The following is a 27,368-nucleotide window of genomic DNA, read 5'->3' on the forward strand; positions in this document are numbered from 1 at the left end:
ATGACACTGCACCCTTGGTCTGAGCTGTGCCCAGGGACCTCTTGGTTATATCAGCCAATAAATTCTTTTTTAGCTTAAGTTCATGTGAGCTGAGTTTGTCACTTTCAATGTTCCTAATGAACATTGTTTTATATAACTTTTGATTCCACAGTAAATATGGAATCACATGAAACAATAGGTCCTCTCTTCAAAGATATAGGGAAAAATTATTCCTTTAGCTGTCAATTTAATCCTAGCAGTCCAGATTTATTTCTGAAGTCACAAATGACATGCAACCTGGCTGTATCATGAGTCAGCATTAGAATGCGCATAAAGATGTCCTATGAGATCTAATACCTAGAATCCACGGTGAACTGGAGCAAAGAAAACCAGATAGATAGAGACTGGCAAATTATTGAAATGTTTAAAAGAATGTGAATACATTTGGGGACTATTGGGGTAAACAAATTAAAGAGGTTTCTTTCCATGGGACTTCTCAAAACCAGATATTTACTAATTGTAATTTTATCTCTAAGAGGCTACTAAGTTATACAGTGTCTTCTAACAGCTTGAACTTGGATTTCTTATTTAAAAACGTTCTGAGCCCAGCCATTGTGGCTTCAGTGGTTGACCGTTGACCCATGCACCAAGAGGTCACCGGTTCGATTCCTAGTCAGGGCACATGCCCAGGTTGCTGCATGGGTCGATGCTCAACCACTAAGCTACACCAGCCCTGCTAAAATAATTCTTACATTCTCTTTATTTTTACATTTCAGACATTATCTATTGAGTTCCTACTATGAAAGAGAAATTTACCTTTGTCACTTTGAACATACATTTTCGTCCCCTTATCCTTCTAATAGAATACTATCATAAACTTTGCTCAAAATAAATAATGCTTATTTTATAATTACTATACATGTATAGTATTATATGCAGTAATATGTTACTATAAGTTATAGTTACTATACGTATTTCTAATTATAATAATATATATTATCACATAGTTATATATATATTACTACTACTACATATAATTTTTCATTTTCCCCATTAATCAATGTACCACTTAAGCACTTTTTACTAATTCTTAGCTCTATTTTCTGTGTTTATCACTAATTGCTCCCTAATTTCTCTAGCAGAACTGTGAACTGCGTTCAGTGTTGTTAGCCGACCTCATTACCACTTCCTTTCTTTAAGATTTAGGATGTCCATTCTCTGGGGCTCTCTGTCTTCCCACTCAGCTGTGCAGTGGGTGTCTTCAGGCCTCCTGCACAGCTGTCAGCCTACAACACCCCTTCACCCTCGTACTAGGAATTACTTTTGCCTCTTCCTGCACTAAAACCACTCTTTCCACCAGGTCTTCCTCTTTCTGGGTTTACTTACTCCTTTTGGTGAGAGCATATTATGCAGTAGCTTCTCAAGAAAGAATGTAAGTTTTCTGAGATTTGCATGTTTAGTAATGTTTTTAATCTGCTCTTATGCTTGATTAATAGCTTGGCTGAGTATAAAATTCTGGGTTGAAAATAATTTTCCCTCTAGCTTCCAGTGCCATTAGAATTTCTAAAGCATTTAATATAACCTATTTCCCGCTTTCCCCAACTTGGGAGTTTTCAGCATTGTGTCTCTGCTCATGGGTTTCTAAAATGCCCGATGGATATGCTTTGAAGTGTGTGTGTTTTCCATCTGTTATATCAAACACCTGTTTTTCAGTTCACTGAAATTTTTAAAAATTATTTTTGGGTCATTGCCTGCTCTTTTGTTTTTCCTTTCTGGAATTCTTATTAATCAGATAAGACTTTCTTGCCTTTCCTATTTTTAAATATTTTTTTTTAGTTCATTTTAGAGAGAAGAAGGAAGAGGGAGATAGGGAGAGGGAAACATCAATATGAGAGAAACATTGATTGGCTGCCTCCCAATAGAGATTGAGCCCTCAACCTGGGCATGTGCCCTCACAGGGAATTGAACCATGCACCTTTTGGTGCATGGGATGATGCTCAACCAAATGAAACACAAGGTGTCTTATAGGAGAGTTCCCTTTCTATTAAATATATTTCTGCAACCATTTTTCAATTTCCAAGAGGTCTTTCTTGTTCTTTGAAGGTACCTATGTTAAAATAACATCCTTTTTCTGTTTTGTGATTATAATATTTTCTATTACCTTTCTTAGAATATCAATTGTCACTTTGTGAAATGTTTCTCTGTCTGCATCATCTCTATTTTCTCTGTTTATTTTGATTTTCATCTTTTATATAAGATTATCTATCAATATTTAAGAATAAGGCATTAAAGCCCTGGCTGGTTTGGCTCAGCAGTCAGAGCACTGGCCTGAGGACCAAAGAGTCTTGGGATTGATTCCAGTCAAGGGCACGTACCTCAGCTGCAGTTTGTCCACGGCCCTGCGAGAGGCAACCAGTTGATGTGTCCCTCTTACGTTGTTTCTCTCTCTCTCCCCCTCCCTCCCGCTCTATCTGAAGATAAATAGAAAAATATCCTCCGGTGAGGATTACAAAAGAAGAAGAAAAGGCATTAAAAAATGAACTGAAAACTTTTTTGTATAAAGGCAGCGCTTGTCACCAAGTGGATAGTACTGTAAGGTTTCCATGTGGGAACCTCCAAAGGTCACTGTCAGAAAGGCTTTTCTTGAAAAGAGATTCAAGGTGGCAGCAGGAGAGGTGGAAGCTACACTCACCAACACCAAACTGGAATTATAGCTAAAACAAAGAGCAATCAACCTGAATAACCAACTGAAGACTAGCTGAAGAGAAGTCTTACAACAAAGGATTTACAGAAGAAGTGGCAGAGACTGGTAGGAAGTAAGGAGACATGAAAAGAGCTGGCCCCGCTCCCACAGGTGGTGGCTGAGATTCCAGAGGGATATCACATCTGCAAAGGTTCCCCATGATGAGTGTGCAGTTTCAAGCCCACATCGATACCCAGCCCAGGGCACCGGAGCCGGGAAGAGGTGCCCATATGACATCGGGCTGTGAAAATCAGCGGGGATTAGGACTCTGCTAGAGACACAGGCACCCTCTTAAAGGGCCATGCACAAATTCTTATCTGCAGCCACTCACCTTGGGCTTGAGTAGAGAGTCATGCGAGGACAGACTGGTGTTTGTGGCTCTGGGGAGAGAGCTGAGGGGACAACTGTCAGGACCCCTGTGCTGAGTCACTGCATCGCAGATGCCATATTTCTTGGGTGGAACTTCCTCCTCCCGTGGCATCAGCTGGGGGGAAGGCAATAAACCACCCTCTGGACTCCCTGTCGACCCACCCTGCAAAGCATCCACCCTGCTGAGGAGTCAGCTGCCTGGCCAGGGTGTAGAGGTCTGGGCAGACACAGGGAATGTCAATGAATGAGTTGTGTGGCTTTGGGGTGGGGGCCATTGACCCACTTGCCTGTGAAACTGACAGGTGCCTCCCCATCATGGGAGATTTGCTAGCCACACTCTCCCAGCGGCCCCACCCTCTTGACTCTTGGTAGTTATGTCCTGCCAAGGTCTGGGCAGAATCCAGACAGACGGGGTAGTGTGGCTCTGGGATGGTGCCACCCTGCGACTTCTCCTGTGCCTAACTGGCACCTCCCCTCTCCTGACTCCCAGCGACCCTGCCATGCTGAGATCGAGCTCCAGACAGAGTCTGCGACAGACTCAGTTGTGTGGCTCTAGGACAGGGGATAGTTTTCCTTCACATGCCTGACTGGTGCAGAGCCTTCCCTCCACACAGCCAATATCTTGGTCTGTTTCGGCCTGATAAACTCTGCTGGCCGAACCCCACTGACTCCCGGAGAAACTGCGCTACCATAAAGGTGTGCAAGCACCCAGTGGATGGCATCTAGACTTGGTACAGTCGGCCCTCGTTTATCAGTTAATCAGTTCCAGACTCTACCCTGAAAAATGGATTTCCGCGAAGTAGGATTCTTTATTTATAAATCGAATATTTTCGCAGTTAGAGCATAGAAAACCTGTTTACGACCTTCTAAATAGGTTTTTTAAACATTATTAGAGTCCTCTAGACATGAAATAACACCCCTGAGTCACCATTACACTTGTATTACCCAATATATTAGACAAAATAAGAGAAAGTAAGACATATTAGACCTTACAAATATCATATTATTATTGTACATTTAATTACACACACATACAGTTCTTACATACAACTACTAACCTATGAAAATAGTGCAACTTATTCGATGATGAAGTGATGAAGATGAAGAGATGTACTGCACAGCAAAGAAGAGCAAGGTTACTGCTCCTCTGAAGGCACGACCTCAGTAGGAGAGTCTTCAGTGGTGCAGTATCTTCAGCAGGTGCATCGTCATCTTCTTCCGTTGAAGGAGCACTAGGAGTAGGCAGTGAGTGTCTGGGTGCGCAGCTGAAGAATGTTCTGATAGGCAGTTGCTGGTGCTGTCTTTTCATATGCGTGAGGACGCTTTTGTAGGGTCCTATTGCTCCATCAAGTGCATTCTGGAACTGCAATGCATGCATCATTTGTGGGTCCCATTTGCCAATCATGTCCTGTACTACCTTAATAGTTCTCACGACTTGCGAGAGATGCTCAAGTGTAAGGCCAACGTCCTCCTCCTGACCCCCAGGAACCTCTGGCTGCTCTTCCTCCTCCTCACTCACACAGACCTTGGCCTCATCCTTGAAAATGAATGTCTGGGAAGGCATTCTTTTCCAGAACAGTCCTGTTTCGTCCATATTGAACACCTGTTCTGGATGATACTCACCCTCCTCAAGGACCTTCTGGAACGTGTTGTTCACATAGTCCTCTAATGCAGGCTTGTCAGCAGAGGCAGCTTCTCCATGGAGAATGACACTCTTTAGATGATACCTCTTCTGGAACTTCTCAAACCAACCCTTGCTCGCCATGAAATCCACAAACGTTGCAGAAGAGGGTCCTGGTTGAGGTTCGTCCGCCATAAAGCGCTGATAGAGCTGCCTCACCTTTTCCCGGATGACCAACGAATCCATTGGAATGTTTGTCTTGTGGCTGTCACTGATCCAAATGGCTAGGGCAGACTCCGTTTTCACTATGAACTTATTACGACTTGTCACGACACGCTTTGCTTCCTTGTTGAAAGAGACAGAAGCCGTTGCACGGATGTTCATCTTTACGGATGAAGAGAACAGTAGACTCATTCAAGTTAATGGTAGGCCATCTCCACAATTTTCTTGCCATCTTTGATCATATCCAAGAGTTTCACCTTCTCCTGGATGGTAAGCATCTTCTTCGGCGCTTAGTTTCATCGTCAGAAGCCTTAGAAGAAGCAGCACATTTAGGAGCCATCGTGGGGCTTAGATAAAAGTTCTCAGAAATTGCAAACACAGGAGTAAAGATGCTTCTGATGCGTCGTGATGTAGAAGCGTGTATGAGAGAAACAAACTTGCATGAGGCTGAGCCAATCAGTGGCCAGGATAGGAAGGGGATAGGATAGCCAATCAGTGAATAGCACACTCTGATTGGCTTGGTTTCACCATACCTAATTTTTTTGGAAAAAAGTTATTGCCCACACACAAGAAGTAGTTGAGTGGTTGCACCTGGGTTGAAGGATTTGCAGGGGTGCTCGAATACATAGGCCTACAGTCCATACACACAGTAATTTTAGTTTTAATTGTAATACAGGGGTGTATAATTGCTTCAGACAACCAGCGCATGCTGTATCATTTTCACTGTCTCAATCAACTTTTTAATAAATATATTTGAAAAAACTGTGATAGAGTAAAGCCGAGAAAGTTGAAGTGTGAAGTGGCGAGGAATGAATGTATATCCAGGGACATATGTTGAGAGGCCTAAGACCCAGTACCAAGTTAGAACCTCTATAGATCTGGTAAACACCTCTCATCCCTGTCTGGTGATTCACAACTGTGTCAAGAAAAAAGCCTAGGAATAAATTTAACCAAGGATGCAAAAGACCTGTACTCAGAAAATTATAAGACACTGAAGAAAGAAACTGAAGAAGATACAAATAAGTGGAAGTATAGAGCATGTTCATGGATAGGAAGAATTAACACCATTAAAATGTCCATGCTATCCAAAGCAATCTACAGATTCAATGCAATCCCTATCAAGCTACCAATGGTATATTTCACCGAATTAAAACAAGTATTCCAAAAATTTATATGGAACCACAAAAAAACCCAAATAGCCACAGCAATCTTGAGAAAGGAGAGCAAAGTTGGAGGAATCATGCTACCTGATATCAAAGTATACTACACGGCCATAGTAATTAAAATAGCAAGGTACCGGAATAAAAATAGACATATAGAGCAATGGAACAGAACAGAGAGCCCAGAAATAAACTCATGCCATTATGATCAATCTATATTTGACAAAGGAGGCAAGAACACACAATGGGGTAAAGATAACAATTCAATAAATGGTGTTGGGAAAATTGGACAGATATGCGCAAAGAAATGAAACTAGACCGCCTTCTTACATCATAAACAAGAATAAGATCAAAATGGCTTAATGACTTAAATATTAGACTCAAAACCATAAAACTCTAGATGAAAACATAGGCAGTAAAATCTCAGACATTTCTTGAAGCCGTATTTTTTTCCTGATGTATCTCCTTGGGAAAGGGAAAGAAAAAGATAAAATAATCATATGGGACTACATAAAAAAAAAAAGTTTTTGCACAGCAAAGGAAACCATCAACTAAATTAAAAGACAACCCACTGAATAGAAGAACATATTTGCCAAAGACACATCTGATAAGCGGTTAATTTCTAAAATTTATAAAGAACTTACACAACTCAACACCAAGAAAACAAACAATCCAATTAAAAGATGCTCTTTTCTGGCTTGAACCATGGAGGATGCAGAAGAGAACAAGAAGGTCCCTGCTGTGCCTGAAACCCTTAAGAAAAAGTGAAGGAATTTCACAGAGCAGAAGATCAAGTGCCTGAGAAAAAAGTTTGCCCAAAAGATGCTTTGAAAGGCAAGGAGGAAGCCCATCTATGGGAAAGCTAAGCACTATCACAAGGAATATAGACAGATGTACAAAACTGAGATTCGAACGGCTAGGATGGCAAGAAAAGTTGGCAACTTCTATGTACCTGCGGAACCCAAATTGGCATTTGTCATCAGAATCAGAGGTATCAGTGGTGTGAGCCCAAAGGTCCGAAAGGTGCTGCAACTTCCTCGCCTTCACCAGATTTTCAATGGCACCCTTGTTAAGCTCAACAAGACTTTGATAAACATGCTGAGGACTGTGGAATCATATATTGCATTGGGGTACCCAAACCTGAAGGCAGTAAATGAATTGATCTACAAGGGTGGTTATGGTAAAATGAACAAAAAACTAATTGCCCCGACAGATAACACACTGATTGCTCGATCTCTTGGTAAATATGGCATCATCTGCATGGAGGATCTGATTCACAAGATCTGTACTGCAGGAAAACGCTTCAAAGAAGCAAACAACTTCCTGTGGCCCTTCAAATTATCTTCTCCACAAGGTGGAATGAAGAAAAAGACAACCCATTTTTGTAGAAAGTGGAGATGCTGGTAACAGGAAAGACCAGACCAACTGGCTTATAAGGATAATGAACTAAGGTATCTACCATGGTTATTTTTGTAATCTGGTCCGTTAATAAATATTGAGTGCTTTAAATCGGGAAAAGAAAAAAAGGCAAAGGACCTGAGTATACGGTTCTCCAAAGAAGAGATCGAGATGGCCATTACATACATGAAAAGGTGCTCAATGTCACCAATCATTAGGGAAATGCAAATTAAAACCAAAATGAGATATCATCTCAAACTTTCAGAAAGTCTATCATTGATGAATCAACAAACAACAAGTGTAGGTGAGGCTATGGAAGAAAGGGAACCCTTGTGCACTGTTGCTGGAGATGCAGTTTGATGTAGCCACTGTGGAAAGTAGTGTTGAGTTATCTCAGAAAATTAAAAATGGAGCTGCCGTATGGCTTCTGGTAATTCCACTTCTGGTAATATATCCAAAGAAACCCAAAATATGGATTCAAGAGAATCCCTTATGCTCATTGCAGCATTATTTACAACAGCCAGGATTTGGAAAGAGCCCAAGTGCCCATCAGATGAGTGGATTAAAAAAATGGTGGGACAGCACTGGCCAGCATACCTCAGTGGTTAGAACATCAGCTCACACACCAAAGGGTCTTAGGTTCAATTCTGGGTTGCAGGTAGGCAACTAGTTGATGTGTCTCTCTCACATGGATACACCCAGTGAACAGCTTCAGACCACGATGAAGCATCACCACCCAACCACCTCCACGAGTGACACACTCAAGAAATGGACTCAGTGGATACCAGAGCCCTGATGAAGTAACTCTTGCTCTGTGTGTTAGTCCCCTGCACAACTAATCCTCCAAGGTAGTCAGTGGTCGGTGGTCAGTGGGCACAGCCAGTCCTTGCAGCTTATCAGCCTGAGTGAAACCATCCCATTGATGTGCCAACCGCAATTAAGACTTAATTACAACAGAAGGATATAAAGTCCACATGAGGAGTGCACCTCGATGGCCCAGCTGGGGTAACCAGGGAGGCTGTACCACTGGACCCTACAGGATACCTATAACAACAGGTCACCCTAGGAAGCCTAGGGGACATAGCAGCTCTACCTAATACACAGAAACAAACACAGGGAGGCAGCCAACATGAGGAGACAAAGAAACAGGTCCCAAATGAATGAACAGAGCAAAACTCTAAGAAGAGAACTAAACAAAATAGAGATAAGCAATCTAACAGATTCAGAGTTTAAAACACTGCTTATAAGAATGCTCAATAAAATTCATGAGAACTTCAAGGCACTTAGTGAGGACCTCAAGAGAATAATAAAGGACCAGTCAGAAATGAAGGATGCACTAATTGAAATAAAGAATAATGTATAGGGAATCAATAGTTGAGTAGGTGAAGCCAAGAAACAAACCATCGATTTGAATATAAGAAAGCAAAAACACCCAATCAGAACAGCAAGATGAAAAAAGAATCCAAAAATATGAGGAGAGTATAAGGAGCCTCTGGGATAACTTCAAGCATACCAACACTTGCATCTTGGGGGTGCCAGAAGGAGAAGAGAGAAAGAGCAAGAAACTGAAAACCTATTAAAAAAGATAATGACAGGAAAATTCCCTAACTTGGTGAAGGAAACAGACATATAAGTCCAGGAAGCACAGAGAGTCCCAAACAGAATGAACCCCAAGAGGTCCACACCAAGACACATCATCACCAAAATGCAAAAAGTTAAAGACAAAGAGAAAATCTTAAAAGCAGCAAGAGAAAAGCAGTTCATTACCTACAAGGGGGCTCCCATAAGACTGTCAGTCGATTTCTCAAAAGAAGGGAGTGGCAAGAAGTATTTAAAGTGATGAAAAGCAAGGATCTACAACCAAGATTACTTTATCCTACAAAGCTATCATTTAGAATCGTGGACATATAAAGAGTTGCCTAGACAAGAAAAAGCTAAAGGAGTTCATCACCACCAAACCGGTATTATATGAAATGTTGATGGATCTTCCTGAAGAAAAAGAATATTAAAAAAAAAATATGAACAATAAAATGGCAATAAATATATAACTATCAATAATTGAATCTACAAACAAAATGAGCAAGCAGAACAGAAACAGACTCATAGATAAAGAGAACTTTTTGATGGTTGCCAGATGAGAAGGAAGTTGAGGGGATAGGTGAAAAAGATGAAGGGATTAAGAAGTAAAAATTGAAATGGACAAATTTCTAGAAACACACAGTCTCCCAAAACTGGACCCGGAAGAGATAGAAAACTTGAACAGACCAATAACAACTAAGGAAATTGAAGATGTAATCAAGACTGTCCCAGCAAACAAAAGCCCAGGCCCGGATGGTTTCACGGGGGAGTTTTACCGAACATTCAAAAAAGAACTAACACGCATTCTCCTCAAATTATTTCAAAAAATTCAAGAACAAGGAAGACTTCCAAACTCATTTTATGAGGCCAGCATAATTCTAAATTCCAAAACCAGAAAAAGACACTACAAAGAAAGAAAACTACAGGTCAATATCCCTGATGAACATAGACGCCAAAATCCTGAACAAAATACTAGCAAATCGGATCCACCAATACATCAAAAAAATTATTCACCATGACCAATTGGGATTCATCCCAGGGATGCAAGGCTGGTACAATATTTGCAAATCAATAAATGTGATACACCACATAAACAAAATGAAAGATAAAAATCATATGATCATATCAACAGATGCTGAAAAAGCATTCGACAAAATTCAGTATCCATTTCTGATAAAAACGCTCAGCAATGTGGGAATAGAGAATCATATCTCGACATAATAAAGGCCATATATAAAAGACCTATAGCCAACATCATACTCAATGGGCAGAAACTAAAAACATTTCCCTTAAGAACTGGAACAATAAAAAAAAAAAAAAAAAAAAAAGAACTGGAACAAGATAGGGATGCTCACTTTTGCCACTTTCATTTAACATAGTACTGGAAGTCTTAGCCACAGCAATCAGACAGGAAGAAAAAATAAAAGGGATCCAAATTGGAAAGGAGGAAGTGAAACTGTCATTATTTGCAGATGACATGATATTATACATAGAAAACCCTAAAGATTCCATCAAAAATCTACTAGATTTGCCCTGGCCGGTTTGGCTCAGCAGTTGGAGCATCGGCCTGCGGTATAGAGAGACCCGGGTTCGGTTCCTGATAAGGGCACGTACCTCGGATGCAGTTTGTCCCCGGCCCTGGTTGGTCGTGCGGGTGGCATCCACTCAATCTGTCCCTTCACATCGATGTTTCTCTCTCTCTCTCTTCCTCTCTCTCCCTCCCGCTCTATCTGAACAAAAAATGAAAAAATGTCCTCGAGTGAGGATAAAAAAAAATCTACTAGATTTAATAAATGAATTTGGCAAAGTAGTAGGATACAAAATTAATGTCAAGAAATTGATGGCATTCTTATACACCAATGATGAAGTCACAGAAAGAGAAACTGAAAAAACAATCCCATTTACCATCGCGGCAAAAAAAATTTAGATACCTAGGAATAAACTTAACCAAAGAAGTAAAGGACCTATTTGCAGAAAACTACAGGACATTGAAAAAAAGAAATAGAGGAAGATATAAAAAAGTGGAAGCACATACATTGTTCATAGATTGGAAGAATTAACATCATTAAAATGTCCAAACTACACAAAGCAATCTATAGATTCAATGCAATCCCCATCAAAATACCAATGACATACTTCACAGAACTAGAACAAATACTTCAAAAGTTCATATGGAACCAAATAAGACCCCGAATAGCCACAGCCATCTTGAAAAAGAAGGACAAAATAGGTGGGATCACAATACCAGATATCAGGTTATACTACAAAGCAACTGTAATAAAAACAGCCTGGTACAGGCACAAGAACAAGCATATAGACCAGTGGAACAGAACATAAAACCCAGAAATGGACCCAAGGCAATATGCTCAATTAATATTTGACAAAGGTGGCAAGAGCATACAACGGAATAAAGACAGCCTCTTTAATAAATGGTGTTGGGAAAACTGGACAGCTACATGCAAAAAAATGAAACTAGACCATTAACTTACACCCTACACAAGAATAAACTCAAAATGGATAAAAGAGTTAAATGTGACCTGTGAATCCATAAAAATTCTTGAAGGAAATATAGGCAACAAAATTTCGGACATTATATGCAGCAGAATTTTCACGGATACATCACCTAAGGCAACAGAAACAAAGGAAAAAAATGAACACATGGGACTACATCAAACTAAAAAGCTTCTGCACAGCAAAAGAAACAACCATCTAAATGGAAAGGCAACCCACCATATGGGACAGCATCATTGCCAATGATACATCAGATAAGGGGTTAATTTCCAAAATATATAGAGTGCTCATATAACTCAACAAAAGGAAGACAAAGAACCCAATTAAAAAATGGGCAGAGGAGCTGAATAGACACCTCTCCAAACAGGACATACAAATGGCCAAGAGACATATGAAGAAATGCTCAACATCACTAATCATCAGAGAGATGCAAGTTAAAACAACAATGAGGTATCACCCCACACCTGTCAGAATGGCCGCCATCAACAAATCATCAAACAACAAGTGTTGGAGAGGGTGTGGACAAATGGGGACTCTAGTACACTGCTGATGGAAATGCAGACTGGTGCAGCCACTATGGAAAACACTATGGTGTTACCTCATAAAATTAAAAATTGAACTGCCATTTGACCCAGTGATCCCACTGCTGGGAATATACCCTAAGAAGCCTGAAACACCAATCAGGAAGAATATATGTACCCCTATGTTCATAGCAGCACTATTTACAATAGCTAAGATCTGGAAACAGTCCAAGTGTCCATCAGTAGACGAATGGATAAAAAAGCAGTGGTACATATACACAATGGAGTACTATGCAGCTGTAAGAAAGAAAGATCTCTTATCCTTTGAGAAGACATGGAGGGACCTGGAAAGTATTATCCTAAGTGAAACAAGCCAAGCAGAAAAAGACAAATACCACATGATCTCACTTATATATGGAATATAATGAACATAACAGTCTGAGGAATAGGGTAGACCCAGAGACGTGGAAGTAGGGTACAGACTGACAACCCTCAGAAGAGGTGGTGGTGGGGGTGGGAAGAGATAAACCACAGAACTTATATGCATGTATGCGTAACTAATGGACATGAACAACAAAGCCGGGGACGGGACAGGGGCGATGGGGAGGAGGGTATCAATGCGGTAAAGAAGGAGAAACATCTGTAACAAAAATAAAATTAAAAATTAAATAAAAATTTTTTAAAAAGAAGTAAAAATTGGTTGTTAGACTCAGGAACCTCAAAGAAAAGGGGAAAGTGGGGTGGGGAGAGAGAAAACAAAGAACTTCTATGCATATATACATACCCAATGGACACAGACAATAGTGTGGGGAAGGCAGGAGGGGGGCAGGAGAGGGGAGGAGGGAGTCTAGGGTGTGAAAAAGGAGGGACATCTGCAATTCATTCAACAATAAAGATAAGTTTAAAAAAATAAAATAAAAAGGAAGGCTTTTTGTCTGGGTATGTTGGTTTCAGAGAGAATTTTTCCAATCTCCTGCTCAAGGATTATAAATATGGATTCAGACTTTTATTTGATCTTTTTGGCTGTGTGATCTCACTCCTGACCTAAACTGTGCAAACCTCCATCACAGCTTCTGTAAGGAAAGAGGAGAGCTAGTTGCTGAGGCGCATTAAGATAGAGAAAACCTGGATGCCTAAATGGCCTCTTTACAGATTTCAACCAATCTTCCAAGTTTGAGTGTCACCCTGCCTCCAGCCCAGGTACATGGTGTCTTCAAGGCCTGATGCTCTACGGGTGACTGCCGAGTACAGCACCGTGCAACTTGCTGGCTCTCCCCTCTAGAGAAATGGGCTTTACCCCTCTCCAGTCACTAACTCAGTTACCACCCGGCCATCTGTTTGCACGCTGCCCTGCTGTTGTCACATCTCCAGTTCTCTTTGTGATTCTGTACCATTGGTCCTTGCATCTTCCTTCATTCTTTATCATTCTTTTACTGGGATTCTGGTAAGAAGTAAAACCAATCACATGTATTTTATTTGTCAGGAGTCCCTACCTCCTTTCTTAAAAACTGGGTTCAGGTGTTAATTCATCTTGGACCCCCTTCCAACGATGGAGTTAAGTTCTTCTGTGCCATCCTCTGATCACGCAGTCATGCTTCTATCCCTTTCTTTACCACACTGCACAGTAATTTATTTGGTTATAGTTCTACATGACTCTGAGTTCCCTGGGTCTGCACCTGTACCTTACTTATTTCTTTAACCTAGCAATTCTGGGTGCTAAAAAATGTACATTACATGAATAAATGGGTGAAACGATTCAAAGACAGAGGTTAGAGATGGTACCTGTGGCCTAACCTTGTAAAGAATGAGAAAGTAAAAAGAGAGACATTTTCAGAATGTTATAAAGAGAAACAGAAGAACACTGTATACAGGAAAACTAAGACAGCTCCAAATTTGACTTGCTTTGAACTGTTCTCAGGACTGAGGCTAGAAATGATGTATATTTTGCTGTGTGTTTTTTGGTCCTGTTCTAATTTGTCTTTTGAATAAAGCTAGACCCTATAATCCTCTGCAGACAAGTGTCCTGTCATTGATTTCCTGCTTTTCTTCAAGCTGACAGGTTTAGGCACAGACCATTTTCTTGATTCCTTTTTTGGGCCTGACAAAAGTTTTTCCCAACAGGATTATAAACAAACCTCACATTTTAACATTAGGATAGATGATGAATTATGTAACTCATTGGGTCATAATTTAATATTAGGTGTTTGGGTAACAGAGCTTCATCTTAATTTGGTTTTGTTTCCATGTAAGCATTAAAGAACTCTGTAGTCCAACATTACCTGAATTCTATGTTTTTAACTTTTTCTCTAAGTTTCTGTTTGTTTACTAAGTACTCACTTTGTGCCAGGCATTTGCATTTCATTCTTAAAACAACTTTGTAAAGTATGATGATATGATCTTTTTATTTTATGATTGAAAGTGAAGTTTAGAAAGAACAAGTAATTGGCAAAGATCACCTACAAATTAGAACATGGACTTGAACCCAGATCTAACCACTTCAAATGTTATGCTCTAAAGAGCAGGCAAGCCCTGGCTGGTTTGGCTCAGCGGTTAGAGCATCAGCCTGCGGTCCAGAGAGACCCAGGTTCGGTTTCTGCTAAGGGCACGTACCTCGGTTGCAGTTTGTCCCTGGCCCTGATTGGGTTGTATGGGTGGCAACCACTCGATGTGTCCCTTTCACGTCGATGTTTCTCTTTCTCTCTCTCCCTCCCACTCTATCTGAACAAAATATAAAAAAATGTCCTCAGGTGAGGATAAAAAAATAATAATAAATAAACATCAGGCGATATGGCCTATGAATACATTTACAATTCCATTCATAAATATAACAGCAAGGTTTTCTTTCTACTGCCACAGTGATGTGTTGACTTTACATGAGTATATAAATTATGAGTTCAGAGCCATAAAAATTCTACAGCCATTGACTGTCAACGTATTCGTTGCATTTGACATCTCATTTGTAACTGATACAGTGTAGAATAAGTTTTCTTATACTTTAAAATCATACACTTACTGATATCTTACGGAGGTGGTTGTGATTTGATTTTAGCTCTATTTAGCAATCACTGATCAAGTTGTGATCCAATGGAAGCAATACTTCTGGAGGAATGTGAAATCAACGAGCAGTTTCCTTCTGAAATACAGTGTTGAGAAGAAAGGTGGCCCCTGTGCGCGGGCCCATGAGCGTCGTCCTACTTGAGGGCAGACGTGCTCTAATCCTTTATTCAAACCACATTTCGGGGTCAAGAAGAGTACTAAATGGGACAAGTGTTGGCTTCTACATTTCCCAGAGATAACGTGATACTATCTTACCTGTGTCCTTCAGACCCTCACCACCCTGCCTCTTACCCACATTTCCAGGGCCTTATTCCTGGAAGGCCTTGCAGTTAGGTAACTGCCGTAATTCTCCCTGGGGTTAAAGGTCTAACCAGGGCAGCAGCATGCTGGAGTCAGCTTGAAAGATCATTGCTAAATAGTCAGGAATTTCTGGAGCAGACTGTTAGCTTGGTAGCTTCAATCAGCCATGGAGGAAATATGTACACCATGAAAACTGAAAAACATTAGAAACTGCCCTACCCCAGCCCCAGAGGGCTGGTTCGTCAGCACACCATTGGGTGTAACGATTGCCAGGGAATCTTGAGCTTTCAGGAGGTACTCCTAAAAATCTTATTCAAAAATCTGGATTCAAAGTGAACCTCTATGGCTGGGACTTCTCCACCAGGAACGACCCTGGGGAAGTCCCAGGGGCACTGTCCAGGTGTCACTGCGCAGGCAAGCAGCCTGACCACCTTCTGAAACCAGTTCTGCCGACACATCGCCAGGAGACATGGTGGGAAATTGTAACATTTTTTAGTAAGTATATTGTCTTTCTGGCCCAAGGATGATTCCCAAAGGCATATGTGCACATAGCCTTACAAAATGTGTATTATTCTATAACAATGATATACTGGATCAGACTGGTATTTTCAGAATTACTGACAAAAGCAGAGAATTGAGTATAAGAGTGGACTGCGCTCCTTAAAGAGAACTGCCCGCCTCACAGAGTGTCTGAAGTAGAAGCCTGTGGGGTAGACAGGGACTTACTAACCGAGCGCCAGTGAAATAATCTGGTGGTGCCTACAACTGAAAGTAGGCCTTAACGCCTTACTGAGATCTTACAAAATCGTAACTGTTGAACTAGTGGATAAAGAAAAGGCCAGGCTCAGTTACCTAAGAACAGCAAGTACATTTACTCATATTCCTAGAATATTTTCTTTGCAATGGGGCCAGGATGAGCTGTGCTTAATACACACTAGCTATCTCTCCTACGTACTTTTTCCTATGCTTTTCTCTGTTCTCAAATATTGACCAGGCACTATCTTCACTGTGAGGGAGGAAAAAATTCCAGCCCCGTACAGTGTTTGTTTCAGAGGATTCTACCCATTTTTAAAGTAGACAGTACTATTCAAAGGCCTCAAAGAGATTCTCCCAGTAATATGCAGAATATGTAGTTTCTGATTAGTTGGCTGTAATTAGAAGGCAATGTTGAAAGCTGTAACCTTTCTGTTCCCTAAGAATAGCCCAGGAGCCTTTTAGAGAAGATGATCTGACTTCTGAGAAAACTGTGGGGTGGCTTTAACAGCCTTCTTGGGAAGAATCCAAATGTAACTAAATAAAAATATACAAAAAGTATGCTTTATAAAGAACACTATGAAGCATAGTCAGAAGAAATTTGGCTTATAATTAACCCATGCTTCTGAAAACAGAGTCTAAAAGCAATAGAAATGGATTTTAATGACGGGCTTTTAGTATAACAGTTACAGCGATGCTTTGAGTTTGTTGTCAATAGCTGTTGACTATGAGAAAAATGTGTTCCTATCAAAGCAGGTAAAACTAATGAACACATTGTGCATATAGAGCTTAATATATACTCTCATTTAAAAAAACTATCAATGAATTCATTAAACAAAAACAAAAATTCAAAGCAACAGCGGCTTCAGAGCTATTAACTCTGGAGGCCTGAAATGTAGCAAAGACATAAAGGATATAGATTAAGCATGTGACTGACATAGTTTATCTAAATATAAGTTCTTTTGGCACCAGGCAAAGGCATTAGAGAAAGATGAGGGTCAACAGTGGTGGACGGCATGGTGGTTGTCTGCCAGCCTTTCCTGCTGACCTACAGGAGCATGTCGGGACTAACAGGAGCCATCCAAGCAGGGCATGTAAACCTCCCACACCAGCCTGCAGCTGCCTCAAACTACTGGAGTGCAAACGCGGCTGTTAGTTTCTATAATGTCAAGTAAGTCCCTTTGGCCGCTAGATGGAGATCAGGTTACTCTGCCAGTGACAAGGGGAGCTGCTGGCAGTCAGCAAGTGGTAAGTGCAGAGTGGAGGACCCATTCTTTTCTCAACACTTCTGATCGAGTCCCTAAATCAGGAGCAGCCCTATGTCAAACACAGTGTCCATGAACGAGGAAGAGCTGTAAGAAGTGAATAGGAAGAAATCTGTAAAAGACAAATTTTTACTTATTACCATTGTGCCCAGGATAATTCGTATTTAGAGTTGGTTGTGTAAACTACTTATAAATAATAACATGAACTGGTCTTAATAAAAGCAATTAAATATGCTGTCTCATTGTTTACCAAGCAATGAGAAGGAAGAAGAGAGATATAACCCCCAAATTAAAAACAATGGCAGACTATTTGGACAATGAATTTTGTCTGTTCAGACATAAAGACATGCTCACAATTTGTTTCTCAGTTTGAATCTGTATATAAGTATACATTTTTAGTGTCAACCAAAATGGATCAGGGAACATCAGAGATGGAAGGAGAATGTTAGATAACATCTACTCTAATTTTCCTAATGGAAGTACGATTCAATTCTGAATTATGTAACTTTCTTATTGAATAAGTCGTCTGTCTGTTATAACTGCACACTGAACTGGAGGCACAGTTGTATATTTCCTGAAAGATGGGTGGTTTGGGAAGGATCAGATATTACCCTGTATAATACAGCCAAATATTTTGTTTATTTTTGACATGTTAGGTACTACAATTCTGTTTATTCCTAACTTAATAATCACATATAGTCAACAAATACCTAATTTGTTATATAAAAACAAATGAATAATTTGTGACAGTTTAAAATAATTCCATTTGTTATCAAATAGCTTTAATGACCAGGGTAATTTGTTATACATGAATGTGAGCATGAACAAACATACGAATTGCCTGTTGGGTCCCAATCATTATGTTAGGAACCGGGAATGCAAAGATGTACGACAGAGTGGGGAAGACACTGGGCGAGAAATGCTACAGAGCTGAAGATGCACAAACGGGTTAATTTCTGTGGCAGTGGACACCAATGGTCAAAATCATGAGGAACGGTACTTTTTAAAGTTCTATTGTAAAAGATCAACTTAATAGGCCAAAAATGCTGACCACAGGAAAAACATGACCTTTGATATTTATAACACATGAGAAATTAAAAATAAAATATAATAAAAGATTCAAATACAACAGTATTTACTATTAGGTATCAATCACTGTAATGAAAATGGAAGTTTAATTATTAAAAGGGAGAAGAAATTAATGTTTGGAATAGTAAAAGAAACAGAACCATAGTTAATTAATTTTCTAATTATTGTTATGGATAGTGACCAACATTTAGTCTGTTGCTATGATAAATCCACTGCACTTAATGACATGTTTATTTTAGAGCTATATATTTGTTTTAGCTTAATTAAATTAATATTCATAAACTTTCAAAAGGATTTGAGGTTGCTTACCTACATTGATTTATGATTTTCAAAATGCTCCTTCAGGCTTTTAAGAATCTAAGAGAACTATGTAAAATTCATTCACAAATATATACACTTCTCCTTTAAGAAAATCACAAAAATAACCACATAAAATAGTAATTATTAATCAGGTATCAATAGAACAGTTTGTGGAAACTTATCTTGTTAATTGGCTCTTTGCAGGGCAACATGGCAGGCAGAAACCTACATTTCTTTTTAATGGATAGAAATGAAATGTAAACAAGGAAGTTTTCTTCTGGAGATTAAAATAAATAAATTACAAATAAATCCTTTTATGATATGCTTTAGTATTTATGAGTAAACAGGCTTCCTCGTTGTTCACATGGGTTCCAAACATCTGGATTAGATGGTGACTGAGTCACTTTAGGAGTCCTGGATGGAGTTGCCTCTCACTTTGGTGACCTGTTTCCATACATCCTTCCAGTGTAAGGGCAGGTCTACTTATAATGACAACTAAACTTACATTATCTGGAAATAGGGACGTTGGTAAAAACACATCTCTATTAGACGCAGTTTTGTTTATCTTTTCTAGTCTAAAGGTTTGGGCTTTATAATAATAAGGATCATTGTAGATCCTCAGTATCTCTATGTCCTTGGTAGTAAAAATGAGAACAGACGCAAAGCTGGTGCTGGAAACTGATGAATGCTTAAGGTTAAAAAATAAAAGCTGATCATATTCGCATGCTGTGCTGTGAGGAACCTGTCCATTTAAGCACTGACAGAAAAAAAGGCACATTTTTACTTTTTTCAGATAGATATGGTTTGCCTTTTTCTGGGTCCAAAATTTATTTTGGCCATTAAAGAAACTTAAAGAGTCACTGGGCTAGAAGTTTTCACAACTGTGGCATTAGGAACACATTTAAACCTGAATATACACCCTTAAGGGGTACGGTCAATTCAAGCGGTACCTGCATATGTCTGTCCTCTTGTCCAATCATGTTTCTCCATTCCATGAGTGAGCGCTGCAGGTGCTCAAGGCCAGTTTCCCAGAGCCTGACGCGACCTCCCATATCGACAGTAACCACACCGCCTTTGCCCCACTCAGCCAGCAGCGCATCTGTGTCGGAGATAGTAGATAGCCATGTGGTGTATGGGGAGAGAAATTCTGATCTGAAAAAGAAATTACAGTATTCCACCAATTGGTATTCCAAGCAATGAAGCTGTTTTAACCTGATGTAGGTGCATTAAACTTGCTATAAAGAATTCTAATAGTACGCACATTAAAATATACCAACAGATCCATCTATTAAATTAAAAAATATACTTATAGTTATTGGTGATTTATATTTTCTGTATTTACAGATGACATTAGTATTCACTGTCAGAAAGAAAGAAACTCTAAACCAACTCACAATTCACAAACGTGCAGTGTAAGGTCAGTGCTGAAACTGATGCTCTGTTTATGTATTTTAATTACTTTTGTACTTGATATTTTGCCTTTTCTAACTTAGGAAATTATAAAGATTTATAACAAGAAATTTATATATTTCTCTGTTATACATTTCATATATATACATGTTTACTTTATTTTTCTGACACATATACAGTCATTTCTAGGAATGTAACTTTTGGCTATAAGAGTCAATTGCATATATACTTTATCTGAGTATAGCTCTTACTATATAAAAACATACATTAGAAATTCTTATTAGTTTTGGTTCTCTAAACACATTTGATATATTCTACATAAAATGAATTATCTAAAGGGATAGTCTGGTCAGATAATGAAAACATAAACTATCATTGTTGATCTGGTAAAACCACAAAACCACAATGTAGCAGATAAATTCTTATAATATACCAAAAATAAATCAAGACTATTTTGATTTTGATTTTTAGTCTGCCTTAGATTTTAAATGCACTATAACAAAATCAGCTACTCTAGAACACAGAAGTCTTTGAAAATGTTTATATAAAGAGGAGGATAACAGTAGGATAGGACCAAGTGTCTCAGAACTACTTTGTGTACTAGAAGGTCTCAAAAAAAGTAGTATTTTATAGAACACAGGATATCACTTATTGTGCTCTCCAAAAAATATTTGCCTTAGGGAAAAAATTAGTAGGTACAGATGGTGAAGTAAAAGGGCTATTTAAGAGTAATGAAATTGATACATGTGAAACTATGATGTTTGAACCTCTTTCAAGAGCACTCGAGACGTGTGTGTCCAACATGCACTGTGCCTACTGCTTGCATATTTAACTCGTCCCCATGAAACTTGACATTTACAAGGGCAATTTCTTCAACATGTCAACACAAAGCGCTGAAGAAATCACATTTTTACATCAACATGTACATCAGGTCTAGAATCTCTTCTCCAACTTTAAAAAAATAGAGGTTCTCCTTATACATAAAATATTCTTTAAGAAAAATATAGAATTATAGCAGAGTAAAACCGAGATTTATATATGCCCACATACAAGAGCTAGGCAGTATCATTTTACAAATGCAAATAATATAAAAATTCAAAAAAATATACTCAAATTTTATTGAGAGCAAAAGTCATATATTCATTTTGGCCCCGCAGTTACATATAATTTTACTGTATTGTCTGTTATTTGAAGTTAGCCACTAAATGGAAAATTCCTGATATCTAGCAGAATGCTCAATTTAAGTACTTGGCAACTAAACTGAAATCCAGATGGGCTGTTCCCTTGGATTACAGATATGCCAAAATATGACAATTAATCTCAAGAGAAACTCAGAATGTACTGACAGTGCACAGAATACGTCATGTGGCTCCTACAGTGTGGAAAGCCCAATTTTAGACATTTCCTAGGTGTAAACACATACTAGACATCAAAGACTTAGAAAAAAGAAGGAATGCAACTTATTAAAATTTTTACATTGAATAATGTCAAGCTAATATTTAAGATATATTGGGTTAAATAAAACACTAAAGTTAATTTCACTTGTTTCTTTTTACCTTGTTAACGTGCTCACTAAGGAGTATAAAATTGCCTATGTGGCTCACATTACATGTTTCTATTGGACCGTGAGCTCGAATGAATTATGGTTATATATACAGTTGCTCATCCAGATGTTCTTTCTATGGCAGGTATAACATATAGGTTATAAAGTTAAAAGAAAAAACATGGAAATAAAAAGCTAGAGCTAATGATGCAGGAATTAAAACAAAGAATGAAAAAACATGTTTAATGCTTTAGTAATGTAAAAAACAAAATGTTGTTCTTTGCTTTTATAACTTGTGCTAAAAGTATATTTTAATGAGCATAAAATTGATATGAAATAGGACTTTCCCCAAATAACTAAAAGCCAATTTCCATTAAACTGAGACAAGAAGGCATATTTATATATGTTGGAATAAATAAATCTATTTCTTCGACTATGATTTCATTATTCATATTTTTTTGAGCCTGATTAAAGGGTAAATGAAACTGCTTCTGAGTTATTTTGTACTGTCATGCTGAGTTGGAGGAGTGGGTAAAAAAAGGGGTCTGGTGATATTTTGGGTAACTGACAAGTTCCAGTGTCCTGGCCTTCCTGTGACATCGGGAGGCTTTGCAGGCTCCTCTGCTTAGGATTTTGAGAGACATTTTAACCACTGTGTTGTGAAGGCTGTCGCCTGTGAGGGAGTGTATGTGAGGAGGGCAGGATGTGAGACCAATGCAGGTGCACGATCAGGTAGAAGGAGGTCAGGCATGGATGCATCCAGAGGGGGATGGGCTGCAGGTGAGGACCCCAGTGTTCCTCAAGGCAGACACTGAGCATCACTGCTTCTCTTTCATCACCTCAGCCTAGCTAGTGGGGACGCCTTGCTTCCATCCCTGGACAACAGTAAAGCAGCGACTGGCCACGAGTTCCATCTCGAATCTCTGAAATCCTTTGATGACTGTACATGCACAGTAACATATTTTACAACAATATTAACCAAATGCTATTTAAATTACTTTGACATTTGGAACACATTTATCTCAAAACGAATATATGAAGTTAATTGGTATGAAAATTTCTGTAATACTAAAAATGCTATTCTGGATACAAAAAAATGTTATCATTGGAACAAAACAACAAAAGAGAAATAAAGACTGTAAGGCTCATAGATTTACACGTATGTAACATATGGACGTTTCCCCAAAATGAACATCAAAATAGCAGTAAGGCATGCAGAAGAACAGCAAGATAGAAACCGACTGTAACTGTGGGGGGCGGGGGGGGGGAAGCTTTATATTTGAGAAAGCAAAAAAGCACACACTTACTCAGAATACTTGTTAAGAATTCAGTCATTTTTTTTTTTTTTAATCTGCCATACAAGTGAAAAACAAAGGTGGAAATGGATTACCTGGGAATAGGGATATATCGGAGTTTCTTTGATTGAAGATCAGTGACTTCTATATAACCAGATGTCTGTGGGGGCGTAACATCTGCAAATAGTCATGACATGAACAGAGTATTAAATTACGACATGATACCAAAACAGGAACAACAACAACAGAAGCATGAATCCTGCTACAAGTGGAATGAAGTTATCAGTAGCCTGAAGGAGAAGTCCGAGACTCCCTTGACGAGGTCTTAGGCCTAGAACAGCCTCAAGGCCAGACACTCAGAGGTGTGTTTTCATTAGGGAAATACAAAGACTGTCAAATAGAGGCAAATTAGACCAAGATTCTTTACTGTCAAAAAATAACCTGCCCAGCTGGTGTGGCTCTGGTTGAGCATCGATCCATGCACCGGTTCAATTCCCAGTCAGGGCACATGCCCAGGTTGTGGGCCAAATCCCCAGTGAGGGGCACGCAGGAGGTGGCCAATCGATGTTCTCTCTCATCTATGTTTCTATCTCTCTCTCCCTCTCCCTTTCTCTCTATAAAATCAATAGAGAAAAAAAAAACCTAAGTCCTTTTCATTGTCTTTGATAGCATCCCAAGATGGGTCAGTATTTGAGCACTTTAATTGAAATGTTTCATCATCTGAATTCTGGTTTCCTTCTCAGGAATGTAGTGTATTATGGTGGAATCAGCGCCTACTTTGTCATCAGACTAACCTGGTGTGAAACCCTAGCTTCTGAGTGTTTCATGCTGGGTTAGGTTAGTTACTGCTCTGAGACCGCTTTTGTCACTGGGAAAATGAGGATAAACAGCAGCAGCTGAACATCATAAACATTATGTGAGGGTTAGATGAATTTAGTAAATGTAAATCACCGAATTAATAGTTGCCCAACACACAGTTATTCGGGTTCTAGAAGACAGGAAAAGGTGAAGCGAGGATGGGGCAGTGGAATGACGACTCCGGGTCTGAAGAGCAGGAAAAATGGGGAGGAGAGGGCTCAACAGAGATTCTAAGTCGCTTCCCAGCAGTCCCAGGGGTTTGCTGGCCTCTCTTCCCCGGCCCTGAGCACCCCAGTGTCCTCATCACTAGCTGGGCCAGGAACTCTGCTCAGTCCTTACAGACAGTATTTTTCACACTGGTAACAATGAGACTTAGGGTTCTTGTTGGAGAGATGAGGGAGCCGAGGCTTACAGAAGTAATATAATCATGTGGTTAGCTTGAGGCCATGTAGCCGTAGAGGAAGGGACATGGCTTTCAAACCCACATCTTTCTGGCTCTGGAATCTATGTTCTGTCTGCCACTCCCCACAGTTCCTACGTGAGCTGGGTCAAGAGCAACAACTTAAAAATTAGCCCCATTTTACAAAATCTAGGCCACTACCATCTCTTTAAAAAACAAACAAACAAGCAAACAACTTCTCCTACACTGAACCCATACTTTTAAAGATTTCTGTCTATCTATCTAATCTTCCTACAACTTCTGAATAGAATGAAACATCAAAAATGTCCACACTCAATTTATTACGTGTAGTTCACAAAAAATAAGAAAGTTGGCATTTTTACTTCATATTTGCAGGTTTTTGAGTAGTCCACCTGAAAAATTCTAACTCTCTCTTACTTATTCAACAAACGTGGTTGAGCTTACTTTGCACCAGACACAGCACAAAGCACTGGGGACAGAGAAGAAAAAGATGAGGACCACAGCATAAAGAGGAAAGATATGTTTTAAAAAGCAAACACACACACGGAAAAGAAAAAAGAAAAACAACAACAATGTGTACCCTTAAGGATTCAGAAAGAATTCCAGGGTGGGAATCACTGACCTAGGACCAGGTGTGAGCTGCAGAGCTGGGCAAGGAGCAGTGCCAGGGGCAAAGGACTCAGGGAAGGGAAGATAATGTACAGAGACAGCAGAGAGTAGGAAGAGAGTTACTATGGCAATCTGACCTCCCAGCTGGACTGGCTGTCCCCAGACGGCCATTTGTACGAAATGAACATGCTTACCCTAAGTCAGGCACTGCCTGCATTGGAAATGCTGCCTGAGATACAAGGTCAATCTTGGATAAAGATATGCATCATATATCATTTTTGACAGTTCCTGCTGCTAAGACCTAGTTAAAGTAGACTGAATTATTTATAGACCCAGGCTCTTTGCCAAAAATGACCAGTTATTGCAGCAGTTGGGATGGATAGAGCTGCCTAGCTTTTTGGCTTGCTGCTAACAGGAACTATTTTCATAACTATTAGTGTTAAGTTGAGCTACTGCCATTAGCACTTTCAGCCGGCTAGTGAAGGCGACGAAGCCATACTTTAAATGATCTTGTTTCTACATTTTTCTTTCACTGTGCAAATTAACTTATGGCATAAAGAGGATGAGAAAATTCAATAATGGCTATGTCTATTTCAAAAAGAGAAAGCAAGAATTTTACTCTTGGTGCTAAAAAGATATTTTCACTATCAGAAAAGGCCATTTATGGCTATCGAGTACTTCAAAAAATACTAAGGGTGGTGACAGTGGTGGTGGTCATTGAAAGCACTTGACACATAATCAGAATCGATGTTTACTGATTTTAAAATAGATCAGCTCAGAATATATGATTACATTAAGAAAGTAAAAAACCGTGGCCAGATTTCCCTCCAAACTCGGCCAAATCCTTTTCTATCTTTTTAAATGTTCCAACACCATCAAGCGGATGGAGGCTCAATAAGTTTCCATCATATTTACAAAGCTAGGTGTGAACTGTAGTTGGGACTGGTCCACCAGTGATGGAAGGCAAGTCACTACGGCCGCGTGGGCGGCATCATGAACAGTGGGGCAGCGCACAGGCCCAGGGCCAAGGTTAGGGGAGGGATAAAAACTGCCGGGCAAAAGCACCAAGAACATTTTCGGAGGGAAGATGAAATTATGTGTAAAAATTTTACTCCTTCTAGCAATGTAGTTTGATGTACATCTGTTAACTACTAGTTAACAATCTTGTACTTAGATCAAAAGAGTGATGCGTGTCCCACAATCGTGCTGATACTAAACCTTTGAATTTACTCGAAGTTAAAAAAAACAGCCTACTGCTTTCAATCAAGAGTCATTATTTTGTGTTTAAAGAGCTGAGGCCTGTGACTAAAAAAAGCTAACACTTAGCTAGAAGAAAAACAATCGGAAGAAAGCAAATTTCACCCTGTCTGCATTAAACAAAAGTCACACCATCGTTAAGCTACGGAGCGTAGCCTTTAAGTTTCTATTGATTTCTTTAATGAAAGACTGCTATGCATCAGTTCCTGACTAGTCAGATGGCTGGATTCTATTTACTTTAAGAAACTGCATTTTTCAGCCCTGGCCAGTGTGGCTCAATGGTTGTAGCCTCGGCCCACAGACCAGGGGCCCCAAGTTCAAATCCTGGTCAAGAGTGTGTGCCTGGGTTGTGGGTCTGATCTCCAGACCCACCAATCAATGTGTCTCTCTTGAATCGGTCTCTCTCTCTCTCTCTCTCTCTCTCTCCCCCCTCCCTTCTCTCCTTCCCTCCCTCCCAATCTCTCTCTCTAAAAATCAATGAAAAAATATCCTTGGGTGAGGATTGGAAAAAAATGCATTTCATCAGAGCATAGATTAGTGAGTCACACAGGCGACAGAAAAAGCCGCAGCCCCTGCTTCACTCCTCCTTCCTTCATTTCCTGCTCCCAGAGACAACTTCAACTTTTATGCTGTTTCTTTGGTATTCACCTTCATTCTTATGGTACTGTCTTGATGTTGTAGTTTTAGGGATTATTTATTGACTTTCCACCGGGTAAGATAAGAGTTTAACTCTTTTTCATATGCCCCTTTGCTACCTAACACCTTGTTTTTCCCATTCTCAATATATTTATATGATAATTTCAGTTAGATTAACATCCAGTGCTTATATTATTATGATTATATAAATGCTATTCACAGCTGAGCTATGTCTTACTTTTGCTATTATTTCTTTCTCTTTCCAGTACAACCTTTTCTTTTCATGGAGTTAATGATCATCATGTTTTGTTGTTGGTTTAGTTTTTCACTTAGCACAAATTCATCCTCAAAGTGTTCCCTAATTGCAAAAATCTCTAAACATGTTCAAATATACTGGGTCTATCACTTTCACTTTCTTGGAGGCGTCTCTTGTGAAATTGTCTCATGTTTTCTAATCTGAACTGATTGGTCCC

At 39.4% G+C, this 27,368-nt stretch overlaps 1 protein-coding gene and 1 pseudogene across 2 annotated transcripts in view; one reads left to right on the forward strand and one right to left on the reverse strand.

Moving 5' to 3' along the window:
- VWA8 (von Willebrand factor A domain containing 8) overlaps positions 1-27,368 on the reverse strand; it is a 391,316-nt gene that overhangs the window by 98,411 nt on the left and 265,537 nt on the right. Inside the window, exons 36-38 of one of the 2 annotated variants that reach the window (XM_036249887.1) lie at positions 23,210-23,291; positions 19,817-20,018; positions 15,127-15,235 (exon numbers count right to left, since the gene is read on the reverse strand). In XM_036249887.1, the coding sequence (XP_036105780.1) occupies positions 15,218-15,235; positions 19,817-20,018; positions 23,210-23,291 (302 nt within the window). In that variant the 3' untranslated portion in view covers positions 15,127-15,217. Of the gene's footprint in view, positions 1-15,126; positions 15,236-19,816; positions 20,019-23,209; positions 23,292-27,368 lie in introns of those variants that run through there. The other variant, XM_036249886.1, reaches the window with a different exon arrangement.
- LOC118622522 lies at positions 6,791-7,544 on the forward strand (annotated as a pseudogene).

This window comes from Molossus molossus, unplaced genomic scaffold, assembly GCF_014108415.1.
Source record: "Molossus molossus isolate mMolMol1 unplaced genomic scaffold, mMolMol1.p scaffold_m16_p_9, whole genome shotgun sequence".
In the NCBI taxonomy this organism is placed as follows: Eukaryota; Metazoa; Chordata; class Mammalia; order Chiroptera; family Molossidae; genus Molossus; species Molossus molossus.